This window comes from Silene latifolia, chromosome 3 (assembly GCF_048544455.1).
Source record: "Silene latifolia isolate original U9 population chromosome 3, ASM4854445v1, whole genome shotgun sequence".
Lineage (NCBI taxonomy): Eukaryota > Viridiplantae > Streptophyta > Magnoliopsida > Caryophyllales > Caryophyllaceae > Silene > Silene latifolia.
This window is the reverse complement of record NC_133528.1, coordinates 4,124,240-4,141,011: the sequence shown is the minus strand read 5'-3', so window position 1 is coordinate 4,141,011 and position 16,772 is coordinate 4,124,240. Positions and strand designations below refer to the sequence as shown.

At 37.2% G+C, this 16,772-nt stretch overlaps 1 protein-coding gene across 1 annotated transcript; it reads right to left on the bottom strand.

Moving 5' to 3' along the window:
* Positions 1–993: 993 nt before the first annotated feature.
* Positions 994–7,755, bottom strand: LOC141646832 (uncharacterized). Its single transcript, XM_074454801.1, has 9 exons — positions 7,488–7,755; positions 7,320–7,391; positions 5,410–5,499; positions 4,124–4,166; positions 3,784–3,890; positions 3,240–3,335; positions 2,600–2,799; positions 2,440–2,509; positions 994–1,449 (listed from the first exon to the last, which is right to left on the bottom strand). Exons 1-9 carry the CDS (start codon positions 7,650–7,652, stop codon positions 1,339–1,341), a joined length of 954 nt encoding a protein of 317 aa, XP_074310902.1. The 5' UTR covers positions 7,653–7,755; the 3' UTR covers positions 994–1,338.
* Positions 7,756–16,772: the final 9,017 nt, after the last annotated feature.

Here is a 16,772-nt window from a genome sequence, read left to right as displayed (position 1 = left end):
AGGTCACAAGCTTGTGACGGGATTAGCCCGTCACAAGCAAGACGCTTTGCTACAAGTTATATTTTCATTAAATATGAAAAGATTTATAAGATATTTACAAGGTGATTTGATGCGGATTTAGATAGGATTAAATCAGTTTGATTTTATTTAGATTGATCTCAATATCAGTTTTTAGTTTGATATCAATTGAATTTAATTCTAGTTCGTTTACCTACTTTAATCGGTTTTTACTATTTTATTTTATGTCGGGTATGATTAGAATCGGGTGAATTAAAATTTGGATGAAAATTATGTCATAGGTAATATATAACACAAATGTCATACAATAGAAATACAAGGGTCTTTTGGGTATATATTAATTCAATTCATTTCTATTTAATTCGAATTGAATGGTTTAAGTATTACTCGTATTTAAGTTACTCGTATTATGTTTTACTCTCTCTTATTCATTTTAACTCTCCCCCTTTCCTTTTTCATCTATTCATATAACTCTCCCCATTTCCTTGTTTAGTAAAATTTTATACTTATTTTAATCAAATTACCCCACAACAATACCCCACAATACTCATACTTTATCTTATTTTAATCACATTACCCCACAACAATACTTATTTTAATCATCTTACCTCACAATAATACATTCTCTCTCTCCAATTACCTTACACCACCACAATACTTTACAATAAAATAATCATCCTCTTAATTTGCGTGCCTTTTTAAAAGGGAAGAATTAAAATGAATAGGAGCGAGTATCTTTTGGGTTCTTTACTTTATCAATACCCTTAAAATAAAGGAGAACTGCAGTGGATACCCACGCGTTCTCAACATATTCCATTGTGACTTCATCAAACTTAAAGCATCAAAATGATTTTGATAATTCAAAATTTACAGATTAAAGGAAAATTAATACGATCGACTGCCAAAATCAAATAGAGACAATATAAACAAGACATTTTTTGGACGACTGAAGGTGTCGTATTTTCATGGCGAAAATTAGCTCTATTACTTACCTTCCATCACATAACACAAAACTCAGATCAGTGCAACACACCCAAGAGAAGCAACAACTAGTAGGAATTCATATCGGCGGAGAAAAACCTCTGTTCTACCAATTTACAGAAAGCTGAGTGCTGCTACGGTAGTAACTTTAACCACCAAATGAATGGAAAGTGTTAAACAAATGACTAATTCATTGATTAATACCATCGAAGATTTGGAAGGCGTAATTTTCTTCGTGCTTACTGTTGAATATGTTCCTCGAGATGTTGACAGAAATAGTACTCTCGAAATCTGAGACTAAGCTCCTCTATGTGGAAGGAAATGTTTTTTAAGGTGTAGTTAGTTCACAGCATAAGGCTCAAATCTAGCTCCGGCTGGGAACGTGACTAGAGACCTGGCTCTCACATTGTGAAGCAGCTGTTGAAGCCATCTCTTTGTCATTGGATCATCCTGAAACCACAATTAAACAAATTCCGTATAAATATCAGGACAAGAGGGGAAAGAATTGGGTATGTGCTACACGGTTCAAAATCAAGGTTTATCGCTACTTGTTTTATATCGGTCACATAAGTCATATGGACTTTATTAGCTTTGTATCGGCAAAACAAGGCCGTATTTTGTTAACAATCGGCTAATTTTGGCAGCTTTTAAATATTGGAATATGTTGGTGCGGGAATCTGAAAATCCTTAACGTAAAGGCCAATATTTATACCGTAGTATGATGCTAATAAGCCCTTTAAAAACAGTAAACTATTTCGATCAGGAGCCATGGTACTCACTTTACTTATTTTGGATTCAAGACATTTTTCTTTTTTGGAAATTCAGATCAGTTCACTATATTTGCAGTTTTGGTAGAGAAATCACACAAAAAACACTCCCTTGAGTGTGTATCCCGTTCTTGTCAAATATTTTTCAATTCGTTAAATTTGGTCCAAATATAAACTAGTGAATCCAATTGAACAGAGGAAGGTCATGATCACGGCATTAGTGGGCGTAGTGGTCACCACGTTTAATAGAATAGTTAGGAGCATAAACAACAACAACAACAACATCAGAGCCTTAATCCCAAAATGATTTGAGGTCGGCTGACATGAATCATTTAGAACCGTCCATGGGTGAACGCACACCTCAAAATGCGAATAGAAAAGGGAAAATGAAAAACAAAAGGGAGAGCGAAAATTTTCAAAAATAGAGATGCCTGAAAAATGATGTCCACACAAGAAAATTCAAGTAAACGGAAAGTTATCGACTCCTATAGGCATTCCAACGCTGAGAAACAACTAATTAGTTCTCCATTGATCACTAATCTTAAGCCTAAAGAAGGCCTTCTTAGACTTTTGTATCACTAAATTTACCAGCTCCTATAGGAATTCTAATATTAGGATATTTCTTGGAAAGACAGATATGAAGCTTATGAACCAAAAAGAATTGACAACTTACACCGAGGTAACTAACAAAGGCGGGATCTCTGAAGATGGGTGGCAGGCAGGTTATCAGTGCATCACAAGCTCTGCAAGAAAATAAAAGACGGTCTCCTAATAAGCCTAAACAGTAACATCAGAATCAAAGAAATATCCACCACTCAGATCACTTAACTGACCTTAAATTTTCCGAGAGAAGAAGGTAGCATCTAATAATATTCTTCAGAAACCGAGGACAAGGCGGCCGTTCTTGTTCAGCCAATGCAGCAACCATATTAGCTAGAACTCTTCCAAGTGCAAAAAACCTAGCCGCGGTAGTACAGATGTAATCCAATCCCACATCATCATGAAGAATCTTCTGGACAATAAATGTAGCTACCTGGCAGGGAAGAAGGATAACATAACTCAAAGTTGCAACGTAAACAAGACTGAACAAGCAAACGAGAGATGTGTCAATCCAAAACATATCATGCATTCCTGCCATGCGATAATAATCTTAAAGTCCAGGTGTCGTGCTTATCCTAAAGTCCAGTGAAGTGGTAAACAAGAACTTTTTTTAAGTGATGAGCTACAAAGTAGAAAGAAATTTATGAATAAATCCACTGCTTGTAAAACATAATATGTATGTTTGCATAAAAAAAGGATGTGAAAGAGAAACCTGGAAAAAGAGGGACAAAGAAGAACACAGACCAAGCGACATACAACAAAACTGAAGTCGTAAATATGGAAGGAGGATAAAGGTTAGAGAACAGGGAACGGGAGAGGAGGCAAAAAAAAGTTAACCTTTTCACAAGTAAAACGATCAAAGATGGAATTTACCGTTTTTGACAGTTCGTCGCCCAATTCCATTGCACGGAGGCACAACGGAAATATCTCCGTCGAGAGAAGGAAACTTACAGCTTCTGTATCATCAACCTGCATAATCTCCTGGGTTAACAAAGGGAAATAATAAAAAAAAAAAAAAAACATATGCCAAAAGACAAACAAACAGTAGCACAACAGCCACAACCACGAATATGGGATCCAACACAAGCATATAAGCCAATGAGCGCAATGCAAGAGTACAAACTTAAATAGAGCAAGTTTCGAGAATAGAGATGAACGTATGAAACACAGATTTCCAAATCAAAATTCCCGGTAAGAATACAGAAGAAAAACACATTCATGAGATATTCGCTCTATAATGGCTTTTTTTGCCAGAGCAAATGTTCAGGAAACGTAGGAATCTTTTGAAAAAAAAAAACATTACGAAAGGCAGGAGCTTTAAAAAAGCAAAATAAGTGTATTGAAAAGGTATTTGTTACTGATTAACTTGAAATTGATACCAGCATCATGTACGGTTAAAAATTTGCAATAATCATACCTTTACTAATGCACCAATGACACCCAAGCTTGCAAGTCGCAGATGTTCAAAAGGCTTGGATTTGCTTGTAGTATTAAGAAATGGATACAAATATAGCGGAATATGAGCTGCAGGAGAAATTTGCATTATGTTAAATGTCAATAGAAACCAAAATTCTATGATGCGTAGCTTATTACACCTACAAATCCATAAACATGGTAAGTGATGCGAGTAGTAAATTTTCGTTCAAAGAGGAGTAGATCCTATACTTAACAAAAAGAAAGTGATCCACATTTAAATGCAGAAGCTAGCTACATGGATAAAATTAAAAGGCCATGTTAGCCTATGTGCAGAGGCTTACCATTCAAGAATAGCATACGGGTGTCAGGATGAGATGCTACACACTGCATAAGGTAACAAATGCATGCAAATTTAGTAAACATACCTAGAAGCACAAAAAAAAAAACATAAATCATCAACTGTAAGACAAAATTGGTAAAGAATCGGCACAGGCAGCCAAATAGAAGCAACAAAGGGAAGATCATGAGAACACAATATGGCAGAAAATTACAAGAACAACCAGGAATAATAGACAATTGCTGTCACTCCAAGTTTAGATAACCAAGCCGAGTGGAGGGTGGAGAGGAGTAGAGGACCATTTGTGGATATTGTTGGGGAATGACAAGTGGACAATATGTTATGTGAATGATCAAATTACCCTTCAAAAACATTTCCCATTAAAAAAAGGTAAACAAATGAATGAGGCACCCAAATATGGAATAGGTATGGAATAGGTAAACAAATGACTGGGACGGAGTGAGTACTATATTGTGATCTTAATTGTCAAATACTGTAAAAGAAATCATCTTAGGGTGGCAATAAGCAACCCAGAAGAAGGGCAGAGGACATTCAATACTGCAACCAATACACCCATAGAGAAAACAAGACATGGTCATTAACATTCAATATGATAGGGAGTGAGACTCGTGTTGTTTAGAGTAAAGTCACATGCCAATTAAACAAGACATGTTCATTAACTTCAAAACAGAAGAAAACTGATGCGGGAGCATCACTAGCATTGAGAACCATTGTCTACACAGATATATCCCGAAACAATACTTACAAGGCCCTGCGCTTAGTATAACAAAGGATCATCGATTACCAACTACGCGGAGCTTAAGCACGCTGAGGAGCACCATTTTAAACTAAGGGACGAAGTGATGGTGGTCAGTGTGGGTTAGCGAAGCAGGCCACAAAGGCTGTAAATTATTGATGATGGTTGATGGTGGGGTTAAAGTTGGCTAATTTGCATCAAACCCTCTTGTGTTTGTTCTATCTAAAACCCATTTCCAACAGCAAATGCACTTACCTAATGGAATGAATGGGGTAATAAAATTTCAATCAGGTCACAAAGATCCAATTATGAAAGGTGTTCTTCTGCACACCGCCTTTGATAAAAACAAAAATCAACAGGTAAAGGTGAGATTATTTGCCTAAATAACTACTTAAAAACAAATTTGGATTTCATCACCTATATCATCAAAAGCATAACAAATTAATCGTCAATAACCAGAACTTACAAGTGATTGTGAAAACAACAAAGGTCAAACAGATGGCATCGAACACCAAAGAACGAAAAGGACAGACCTGCAGCAGTGCGAGGGCATTGCAGACACGGTGGGATTGAGCTTGATGTAAGGAAGGCGGTGAGAGCATTGGGTAAAGAGATACTATCTCCTGCAACCAGAAATGAAGCAAACTATAAACATAGCATCTTTCAAGAAAGCTTATCGTACTCAAGCTCCCCATTCAACAATACGATACCCTAACAAAACACAGTTTAATTCTCGACACGCAAAATGGTAAAACACATTTGAAGCTCCAAGATTCTCAGGTGAAAGCTCTCATAGACAGTGGCACCTAGATATTGTCATAGTGCAGCAGTTGTTACATACCAAAGAAAAGAAAATTGCCGAGGAAGCTAAATTTTGATATTCCACCCCTAAGATGTGTATTTTTTAGTTGAAGTTGGAGAAAGAGATAATACACAGAAACAAAAAAGACTACTTTTTCACATAGAAGAAGGACCGCCATATTGTGGTTTTTATCCTTCCATTACCGTCCTACGTTCAAAAGTCTTATGCCTTTTCTCTTTCCCCATAACTCTTCTATGTTTTCCGGGATTCACAATTTCCCTTCTCTGCTATGCCACCATAGTCATCAATTCATCATGATGGTTAAAATTTCAAGAGATTGTTCCTCTTCTTTTATGCCCTCTTTTGACTGTTGACTATTTGTGTAATATCTCGGTTGGCTATTAATTTATTCATTCTTTACGATCAAACTTGTGTCTAAAACTTAGCATGTACTCAAGCACACTCATGCTTCTTTAAACCAATCTTCAAACTAATTTTCAAAGATTTATGTCAGGACTCAGGATATAAAGAGCAAAATGGTTATCTTACTACTCACAAACTTTTTGCCTTTTAGAATACATTAAAAGGAAAAAGAATAAAAAAAAAAAAAAAGAATAAAAAGTTCCCTCCTAATCAAGCTAGTTTGCTGACCGAATATGAAATTCTCTGTCCACCCCTCATCTCATTCAACATTAGAGATTAAAATCACACATGTACCATCATTATTCATTCATGCCGAACTTTCCCTTAGAAAAAGTTATTTCGTGGATACACAAGCACGAAGTACAATTTGTAGAAATATTTGCCAACACGAATCCTTCTTGTTGAAGAAAAAATGCATGAATTATTCCTCAGCTAAAGAAAATAGAAGTATCACCTACTTCATCACTCCCACAAATCTTTCCTGAAAAATTGATATCAGTCACTTCTTTGAATTATCTAAACCGCCACTAATTACCAATGTATACCAACAGTGGCACAAATAATACCCTACAATCCATTCTACGCCTCATTTAATCCCTAGAATCCCTTCTAGGCCTCATTCAATCCGTACAATCCTTCCTACGACTCTTAACTAATAGCAATCACTACACATGCTAATTTATGCTAAAACAGACAAACAGTGGCACAAATAATAAAATAAAACCGTCTTCCAGTGTTTTATATAATGCTTATAATCCCTTTTACGAATCCTTAGCAATTGCAATCCCTTCTACGCCTTTTTAGCACAAAGCATAGAATAAGACCGTCTTTATTGGTTAAACACTCATTTATACCATCAATAAAAAATGACGACTTGATAAATAAATAACATAACACCGTCTTTATTGGTAAAGACTCATCTATATATAAAAAGACCGTCTCACACTTAAGGACAGTTTCACACAACTAGCATTGCCTCAACTCGATAAACGATAACGATACGGAGCGAAATTCGTAACAAAAAAATTCACTACACTGTAGGACAGTTTCACACAACCAGCATTGACTCAACTCGATAAACGATAACGATACGGAGCGAAATTCGTAACAAAAAAATTCACTACACTGTAGGATAGTTTCACACAACCAGCATTGCCTCAACTCGATAAACGATAACGATAACGATACGGAGCGAAATTCGTAACAGAAAAAAATCACCTGTAGAAGAGCAGCAATAGTACCGAAAGAATTCCAAAGCAACGGAGCCAAATCGTGAGGGAATTCTCGTTTCTAATCCACAAAAATCAAATAAAAATCAATTAATTCAACAAAAACACAAATTCAAAACCCTAAATTCAAGAAATTCAAGAATTGTGAAAAAAAAACCTCGCTAAGAGCGTTTTGGCGGCGATCAGGATTGCAAAGATCGAGAATGTAGAGTTCGGCGGAGTGCATCGTTTTACGATCGATTTTCGACGGAGTTCCGTAAGACGCTGCGTTTGATGACAGTGTTGATGATGATGACTGTGATTGTGCTGATAAATTCGACATTTATTTATTAATTACTGTTCAAATACGTGTAATTTCTTAAGAAAAATTTGAAGTTCTTTATTATTAACTGCAACAGTAATCGTACGACGAGGTTGACTAGAATGTACTCCGTATACCGGTAGAGTCGATTTTATACTGGAAGATTTTACAAGACTTCACGAGTTATTGGCCCACGAATCCAAGATAATCTTGGACCGGAAAAATGGCCGATCCGGACTCTGGTCCATCATTTTTTACTATTCTGGTCTTCGGTATGGCCCGGTCCAGATCAGTTTGGAACGAAAAAATCAGAATTATTGTTATTTATATTTTTTTTCTGAAAATTATATTTTAGTCCGGTCTAATGGATCGGAATTTGAAAAAGTGGGCATGTATTGACAAATTCCGGTCCAAATAGTCCGGTCCAATTCTGGTCCCGAATATTTATTGATTCCGGTTCAAGTCCAAAGCGGTTCCGGTCCGATTTTGAACCGGTGCACAGCCTTACTTATGAGTTGGTAATATATCACAAATATCATTATACCTCTAGTGGTACAATAACATGGTAAAACCAACTCATATCTAACTGAGCTTATATACCCGCTTTGTCCCAATGAATTGTTATCTATTTCCAATTTGAGGTGTATCGTTCATTTGTTATCTATTTCTATTTTGGGCAGTATTGTACAAGTGGCTAGTCTGCAAGTGACAATAGTTTTTTATTTTATTGGTTTGTAGACGTACCTTTGATTGACACGCATAACCCACGGTGCCTTTCGTTACACTAAGGGTTGAGTAACTAAGACTATGTTTATTCGTAGTTTCTGCAGCCCTACTTAGCCCTAATTCTTGTATTAAAATATTAATTTATTTTTCTTAGCCTACCTGTAAGCCCTAGTTCATATTTTCAATGTTTGATCAAGATCTTCATTAACCTACTTTAATCCAATATTTATCTTACTTGGTGAGGCTTCTATTGAGCAGGCTTCAGAAATAAAGCGTATTTTAGATGTTTTCTGTATGGCCTCTGGACAGAGAGTTAGCAACGCGAAATCCAGGGTTTTCTTCTCCTCGAATACCGAGGATGGACTAGCTGAAGATATCACGAGGGAACTCAGTATAGCCAGAACAGAGGATCTTGGAATGTATCTTGGAATGTGATATAGGGATTTTGCCGTCACTTCCCAATCAAAAAAAACAATTTATAAAACCAAATAAAAGTAGTATTTATTCGGGTGTCGAACACGAAGATGGCGGGGGTTAGATACTTGGTTTGTTTAAGTCTTTAGTTTAGTCAAACAAAATAAGATGTTGATTTATCTAAATTAAGATGCAAACAAGTTAAATTAAACTAAATGGGATTGTATTCAATTGATGGAGGGCTAAGGTCTTTGGGTTCACAAAGGGCAATTAGGGGGAGAAACAAGGTCTAACAAGAAAAGGGTAATAATGGTGGTCAAGGGTTTAAGACTAATTTCTTAGTCACCTTAAGCTCCTCAATAAGTTATCACTTGATCGAGATGAACTAGCTACAAATAAAGCATTAAGACTACCCAATAGCATGAGCACCAAGACGGATCGAATGCATCAAGAGATGTTCTAACTTTCATTAAAACTCATCGATAAGCACTTCTAAAACTATCTAATAGCACAATGCACCAAGGTAAGCCAAACATGTTAATAAAATGTCCAATTTTCATTGAGGCATTTCCACAAACACTTCAAATGCATTAAGAGTAAAAACCACATAATCACCCAATTCAAAAGGTTAACAACCCAAATTCATCCCCTTAATTACCCAAATTCCCCTAGACCCTAGATTAGACTACTCACACATGTTCATGGGTGAGAAATTACCAACAATTTCCAACAAAATACAAGTAAACATTGCAAACATGATAAAGACTAATACTTTTGATGAATAATGATAAAACAACATAAGAAATGTAAACTAATGAAAGTAATGTAAACAAAAGATGAGAATTTTACCAACAAAGAGGAAAGTAACAATCTTGGATAATAATGGAAGAATGAATTTCTTCTAATCTTCAAATACAACCCAAAATACTAATTGTATATTAATGAGAGATGAAGAACTTGTATAAACAAAGGGAGCGAGAATTAAACTAATAATTAAAGAAGGATTGCAAATTTTATTGAATGAAAAATGAGAAAGGAAATATTAGGGTTCTTGAGTTACAATATAGAGAGACTAATGGACTAATCTAATTTCTATTCTAATTCTAATGTAAGGTAGTATATTGTGTAATGTGGTAGTGTGAGGTCTTTTATACTAGTCTAATAATACTACTACTAATACAACCTAATAATAATAATAACAATAATAATATTAATCCAATAATCCCCTATAGACTAAAAGAATAACACATCTGTGTTATTCCCGCTCAAGTTTCCCGCTCATTTTTCTCCCCATACGGAATATTTCTTTCTAGATTATTCTCTTCTAATATATTGTAGTCAAAATATTTAGTCAACCCATATATGGAATATTTCTACTACAATATTCTACACAATTAATAATAATATTGCCGTCAATTTCTATGCCCCCATATATGGAATATTTCTTATGATTACGTTTTATATATAAAAGTACATTTACATTAAACTAAATTCATATTCAATTTATTAAAATAATATTAATACACTAAATCTCTAAAATTAACCTTTATAAAATTACCGTGCTGTAGCACGGGTTGCTATACTAGTAATAATACTAATTTAATTATTAATACTAATTCATCGACACATTGCACAAACAAACAAGATAGACAACACAAAATAAAAGGGGAAGGGGAAACACGGGAAATCACGCGTCAAGGACCCTCTGCCGGTCAACCGGCGGCCGGGCAAGGTCACCGGTAGCGTGTAACTCGATTAAAGGTGGAATTAATGTGGGACGTAGTGGGTGCCGTTTGTCGGCTGCCGGGCACCGTAAAGAGCAAAGCAAGATTGATGCGAGATTTGTTGATCATGAGTCGTATGCCGGTAGGCGGTTGCCGGGTCATGACCGGTAGCGAGTCTTCACAAATAAGAAGGAAAATTGAGTGTGTTCTGTGCCGGTATAGGTAGTCGACTGCCGGTTGGCCGGCATAGAGAACAATGCTTTCCAAATAACTCGTTTCGATTCCGAGTTCAGAGATGCGTGAATTTGATGGTGGCTGTTGCTGCTGTTATTGATTAATGGTGGTGCCGGGTGTCGGAATTGATGGAACATGGTTATGAATGACGAAGGGTGGAATGAACTCGGATTTTGATGGCGGAATTCGGTTCCGAGTTTAGCTGGTCTGGGTTACTCGGTGATGGAGATGAGTGAAGTGTCGAGTTGATGATGTAGCAGGTTGTCGTTGCTGATCTCTTCTGGTGGTGCGAGAACGACAGAGGATGATGGAGGTGATGCGTGTTGTCGATGGTGCTCCAGTTGTTGATGTCGAAGTTGCAGGGGACGTGATATGGGCGAGTTCGAATTGTGGGTTGAGCAGATGGGTTTGCGGAATCGGAGTAGGGATTGACGGTGGTTGCTGCTAGGGATGGCGTGTGACGAGTTTGATGGTGATGTCGAAAAATGGCAGGGGGGCAGCTTGATGATGGAGGTATGAAAATGGTGATTTGTATGATGGAAGAATGGTGATGTCAATGTTGGGGAATGAATGAACACTGGATTCAACGGTCAAAAGGATGAAAGTCGATGCTTGACTTTCTTCCACGTGAATCAATATTTGAGATCGTCTTAACCCAATTTGCTCACCAATTTCCGTCTCATTATTCCTCTAGCTCAGATCTCCTCTTTATTATTCCGCCTCACCTATAAATTAAATTAAATTAATAATAAAATAATGTTAATAATACTAATATTATATAAAACCGACTAATTATTAAATATAACTAATACGATTAATTATTATAAATTAGTAATTAAATGAGCTAATTAAACATATAAGCACACAAAAATCGAGTCGAAAATAAGATAAAAGCATGGGTAAAATAACGCTAAATTACTACTTATCAGAATGCCGACTATAAATGGTCGTGTATCCAAGGACACCTTTGACTTCATTGTCCAGAAGGTGGATAAAAGATTATCGGGATGGAAGGCCAAACATATTTCCATGGCTGGACGTGCAACCCTCATTCAATCCACCCTATCTACTATACCCGCATATGCGATGCAGACAGCTAGGCTCCCACGCACCACGTGTGACGAATTAGACAAGAAAGCAAGGAGATTCCTATGGGGTGGAGATCCAGAAAAACGTGGTCTTCATCTAGTCTCATGGGACACAATCACAAAAGAAAAAGCTCATGGAGGTCTGGGTTTAAGATCTATGCGCCAAGTTAATGTAGCGTTCATGGCCAAACTGGGTTGGAGGATGCTATCTGAACCAAATTCTTTGTGGGCTCGAGTTCTGAGACATAAATATTGTAAGGGCCGCTGCGATATAAATATGTTTGAACCAAAGCAAGCATCCTCTAATGTTTGGCGAGGTATTGTTGAAGTTGTTGAGACTGTTAAAAAAGGAGTCCAATCATCAGTGGGCAATGGAAGGAATACTCTGTTCTGGCTGCAAAACTGGGTAATGGACCGTCCGTTAATTGACTTTGTAACAGCTGAAATACCAACTCATCTGCAAGAAGCACGTGTAGACGAAATGTGGGATGAGAACACATGTTGGAGATGGGAACTCTTTGCGGAATTTCTACCAACTGAGGTCACACAAACCATAGCTTCATACGAGCTCCTGCAGGGAATGGAGAATGCTGATACAATTTTCTGGTCTCGTAATTCGTCTGGAAAATTCACAATAAAATCTGCAATTAGTAATTAAATGAGCTAATTAAACATATAAGCACACAAAAATCGAGTCGAAAATAAGATAAAAGCAGGGTAAAATAACGCTAAATTACTACTTATCAAATCTCCCCACACTTAAACCTTACTCGTCCTCGAGTAAGCTCATTTAAACTAAACTGAGACCCTTAATATAAAAGAACTAGATAAATTAATAATATCCGATGAAAGGCAATTAACGGGCCTCCTCCGTCCCTTCAACTCACACCGAAACACAATGAGGTATGCATTCCGATGCAAGGCAAGTGGGGGCTTGCGGAAAAATTTTGACACATCCAACATTTAAGCACGTAATCAATCATAAGATGCATCAATCAAAAGTCAAACCGCTTTCCTCATCTAAGCGGCCGTTTTGCTTCAAAATTGAAAGGTCTAGGTTAGGTGAAACCGTCTCAAAACCTCAACGAGGTGCCAACTCCCTAAACGTGGCACAAGCAACCCAAATATGTTCACAAAAGCCAAAGAAACACATTCTAAGGCGGGGAAAAGGGGTGGCAAGGCTAGTCCTCCAAGAATGACACGACACGCGCAAGATTCAACCAAAAGAGACCCATGGCTAAGGGGACTTAGACCATCGACAACCTCACGGATTTCACTCGTCACTCATTTAAAGACCGGGTGTTTTTGTACAAAAAGTAGCCAAACACTCTCCTACTACGACTCGTGAGAACGTGTCCGCAATCTAATGTGTAAAACAGTCCTACGTCCAAATGAGATGCAAAAAGTACAATGCACAAGCCATGAAATAAGGGTTGTAACGGGGCTAAGGAGTAGGACGAAACGGGATTGGTGCAAGCACCGTTTGGACATGTGGAGTTCAAATCAAGAATTGCCGACACATCACATCCATTTCTTATTGCAACACATGAGACACGTCTATGCCCTAACATAGCATGGATCACCAAAACTATGCAAAAATTGCATAAACCCAACTCAAATTGGAAAAACTTTGAAAGTACTCCTCTTATTTCAACAAATGGTAACGTCTACACCCTAACAAAAACTCGGTTTCTCAAGTCTTGCAAAAATTGTGTAAACCCGACTCATTTTGGAAAAACATCAAATTGCCCCTTTATTTAGCAACGGCTTTTTCTACCCCTTTTAATGGTGAGGAGGGGTGTTGCTTGCCTTTTTCTTTTCTTAACACGTATATATACAACACAACTAATTCTTTTTGGATTTTTCACAACTTTTTCACTTTTCTATTTTGTTTTTCATTTCTTTTTTCAAAACCTCTTAATTATATACAATGCCAAATGCATACTAAGTTCCGACCCAAGTGGATATGTATACTATCCACCACTATGACCCAAATCACCTCCTACAACACTACTACAAAACCGACCAATTCTTGATCAAGGAAGGGTGGTTATGGGATGTAGCTATTTTAGTGAGTTTGCCAAATGAATAGGTTGAGGCTCAAAGGGGGTGAATCAAAAAGGGAGATAATGGAAGGGACAAAACAAGGCAATTTGGCTATGTGAGGTTCATATGCATGTGGAAACAAATTTTATTTCATAACTTGTGCACAAAAAAATGAAATGCAAATCAAGGCCTAAGGACGGAATGACACACTTATGCGTCTAGACATAACACGTCTCGCGAGGAGACCTACTCACAATCCTAAGTGGGGGTCGGGTAAGAATGCACCGACCCTAGGAGGCTCTAATCCTCACATTTGAGTAGCTAGGTCGAGGTCTAGGTCTAGCCTACGGTCCTCTCGGTCTCACAAGGCGGCCAAAACTTGGTGGACATTTCCTTTTTCCATATGCTAACCATGTGACACGGGTGTGAGCCACGGGGAGGGGGAAGGCACAATCAAGACATAACTCATCATTGGGGTATCATAATCCCTCCCTAGACCACATTTTTTGAAAACATGTATTCACAAACTCAATGCAAATGCAAATTAAGCACAAACAAATATATACAAGACACAATGCATGCGGAAATTAAACAAATATGAATTAAAACGTGCAACAAGTTTGACTAATCCTAGCAACACATCAACACCAACAATCCAAAAGTTCCCCAAGGGAACATCCAAGGCACAAAATTTCCCATCCTCCTTCAAATATGCAAGATATATAAAGAAAGAACGGAAAAAGGAGAAAGAGATAAGAACGTCTATACCAAGCGGTCTTCTAGTCTCCTTTTTGCCTCAAATGGTCAATGCATATGCCAAAGGTTAGCCAAACATATATATACAATGCAATATTTTTGGAATTTTTGAATTTTTTTCGATTTATAGGCATTTTCATGATTTTTCTTAAATTTACAAGTATAAATGTATATGCACAAATATAAACAATATTCACAAAGAGGATATTTCCCTCCCCACACTTGAAATTTACATTGTCCTCAATGGAACAAAGTATAGGGAGAGAATAGGAAAAATAAACAACATATTTTTGGTGGTTTTTGAATTTTTTTGAAATTAAAGAACATGTTTTTGGATGTTTTGAATATTTGAAAATAAATAACATGTTTTTGTATTTTTAAAATGATGGAATTTCCTCCCCACACTTATTTATTTACATATTTCCAATGGAAATAAATGTGTGGAGGAAATTCGGAAATGAAATACTTGTTTTTGGCGATTTTTTATTTTTCAAATTTTTAGTGATTTTCAAATAAGTATGCAATGCATGATCTAATCTATATGCAATATTGAAATACGATGTAAACTATACTATATGAATGCAAACAGAGCTAATTTAGATTAACTCCTTTCGAATCATGTTACTAAATGCAAAATGCGGAAAAAAAAAACTTAATTAAAGAGAAGGAGAAGAATATATACATTGCGGTGGTTCTTAAGTAACTCCACCAAACCTCTTCATTCAAAAGTCTTCATTCAACCGGGATCAATATCCCGAGATCCTATCAACCTTCCACCTTCAATACAAGGATCAACAACACATGAACCCTTGTTCTTCATCATCAAATCATGCAACTTACTCATGGCATCTTGAATCTCTTGCCATTTTCGGTTCATTTCTTCTTCAAACTTTTCCTTAGTCTCTTTGTCAACATTAGGGTCACATACCCTCTTTCCTTTCGATCTCTTCCTCCATCTCTTTGGCTTCTTCTTATCAATTCTTGGTTTTAAATTTGGAGGGGCATTTGTGCTAGAATCGAACTTGGTTTCCCAAGTCTTATCTTTAGCATTCACTTCTTCTTCAAGGGACTTATCCGGTGGCTCATCATGAACTTTTGGCTCACAAGAAATTAAGAGCTCCATGTTCTCATCTTCATTCTCATGGAGTTCTAATGTTTCCACGGCAAACATGTTTTGAACCACGGTTTTCTTTGAAGCATGTGGTAGCTTGAATTCAACTTTTTCCTTCCCAATTTTGAATGACAATTGTCCCTCTTTGACATCTAAGACGGCTCCTCCCGTGGCCAAAAATGGCCTACCAAGAATGACACGAGAGCGTCTTCCCATAGGGATGTCCAACACTACAAAATCGGTAGGAATTGAAAGCTTACCAATTTGAACCATGATATCCTTGAGAATCCCATTTGGAGATTTGATTGTTCCATCGGCAAGTTTGATTGTAATGGAAGTGCGGGCTAAGCTTGAAATATTCAACCTCTTCACAAGGGCAAGTGGTATGACACTCACACTTGCCCCTAAGTCACACAAAGCACTATCCACCTTTTGGTCACCAACGATACATGGAATTGAGAAACTCCCGGGATCATCAAGTTTGACGGGGATTTCTTTAGATTTGACCACATTGCACTTCTCACTTGAGGCATCAACCTCATGGCTACTAATGTCCACTCTTCTAGAAATGAATTCTTCTTGCTTGGCCAAAGAGTGTTCTTCTATCATCACCACCTCTTCTTCTTCCGGGCTCTTCTCAACTTCTACCATCACATTTGGTGATTTCACAATTTCTTCAAGCACAAATTCTTCACTCATAGTGGTTGGTGAAGTCATAATCATCTCTCCCTTACCCGGGTCAACTTCAACATCCAAGCTTGTACCATGAATTGCCATTATTTGCTCAAGCACATAGTCTTCTATGCTCTCTTTTTCGGGCTCACGGTCAACTTCTTGGAATGTTTCCATAGCCATGGAAAAGGGAGTAGTGTAAGATAACTCCTCTTGACTTGGCAAATCAAATGACTCTTCTATTTCCTCTTCAACTCCAACCATGATAGCATTAACTTCCTTTGCCTTCATAGGGTCTCTTGGATTTTGCCCTTGTCTTAGAAGTACACCCGGTGGTTTTTGAGAACTCATGAGAGTTTGGGAAGCCATT

Excerpts from the sequence above, each read along its gene's own strand:
- LOC141646832 (XM_074454801.1), bottom strand. The coding sequence starts at position 7,652 with ATGTCGAATTTATCAGCACAATCACAGTCATCATCATCAACACTGTCA. Across the intron at positions 4,167-5,409 it reads ATGCCCTCGCACTGCTGCAG|TGTGTAGCATCTCATCCTGA; the intron begins GTCTGTCCTTTT and ends TACCTTATGCAG. Across the intron at positions 3,891-4,123 it reads CCGTATGCTATTCTTGAATG|CTCATATTCCGCTATATTTG; the intron begins GTAAGCCTCTGC and ends TTTCTCCTGCAG.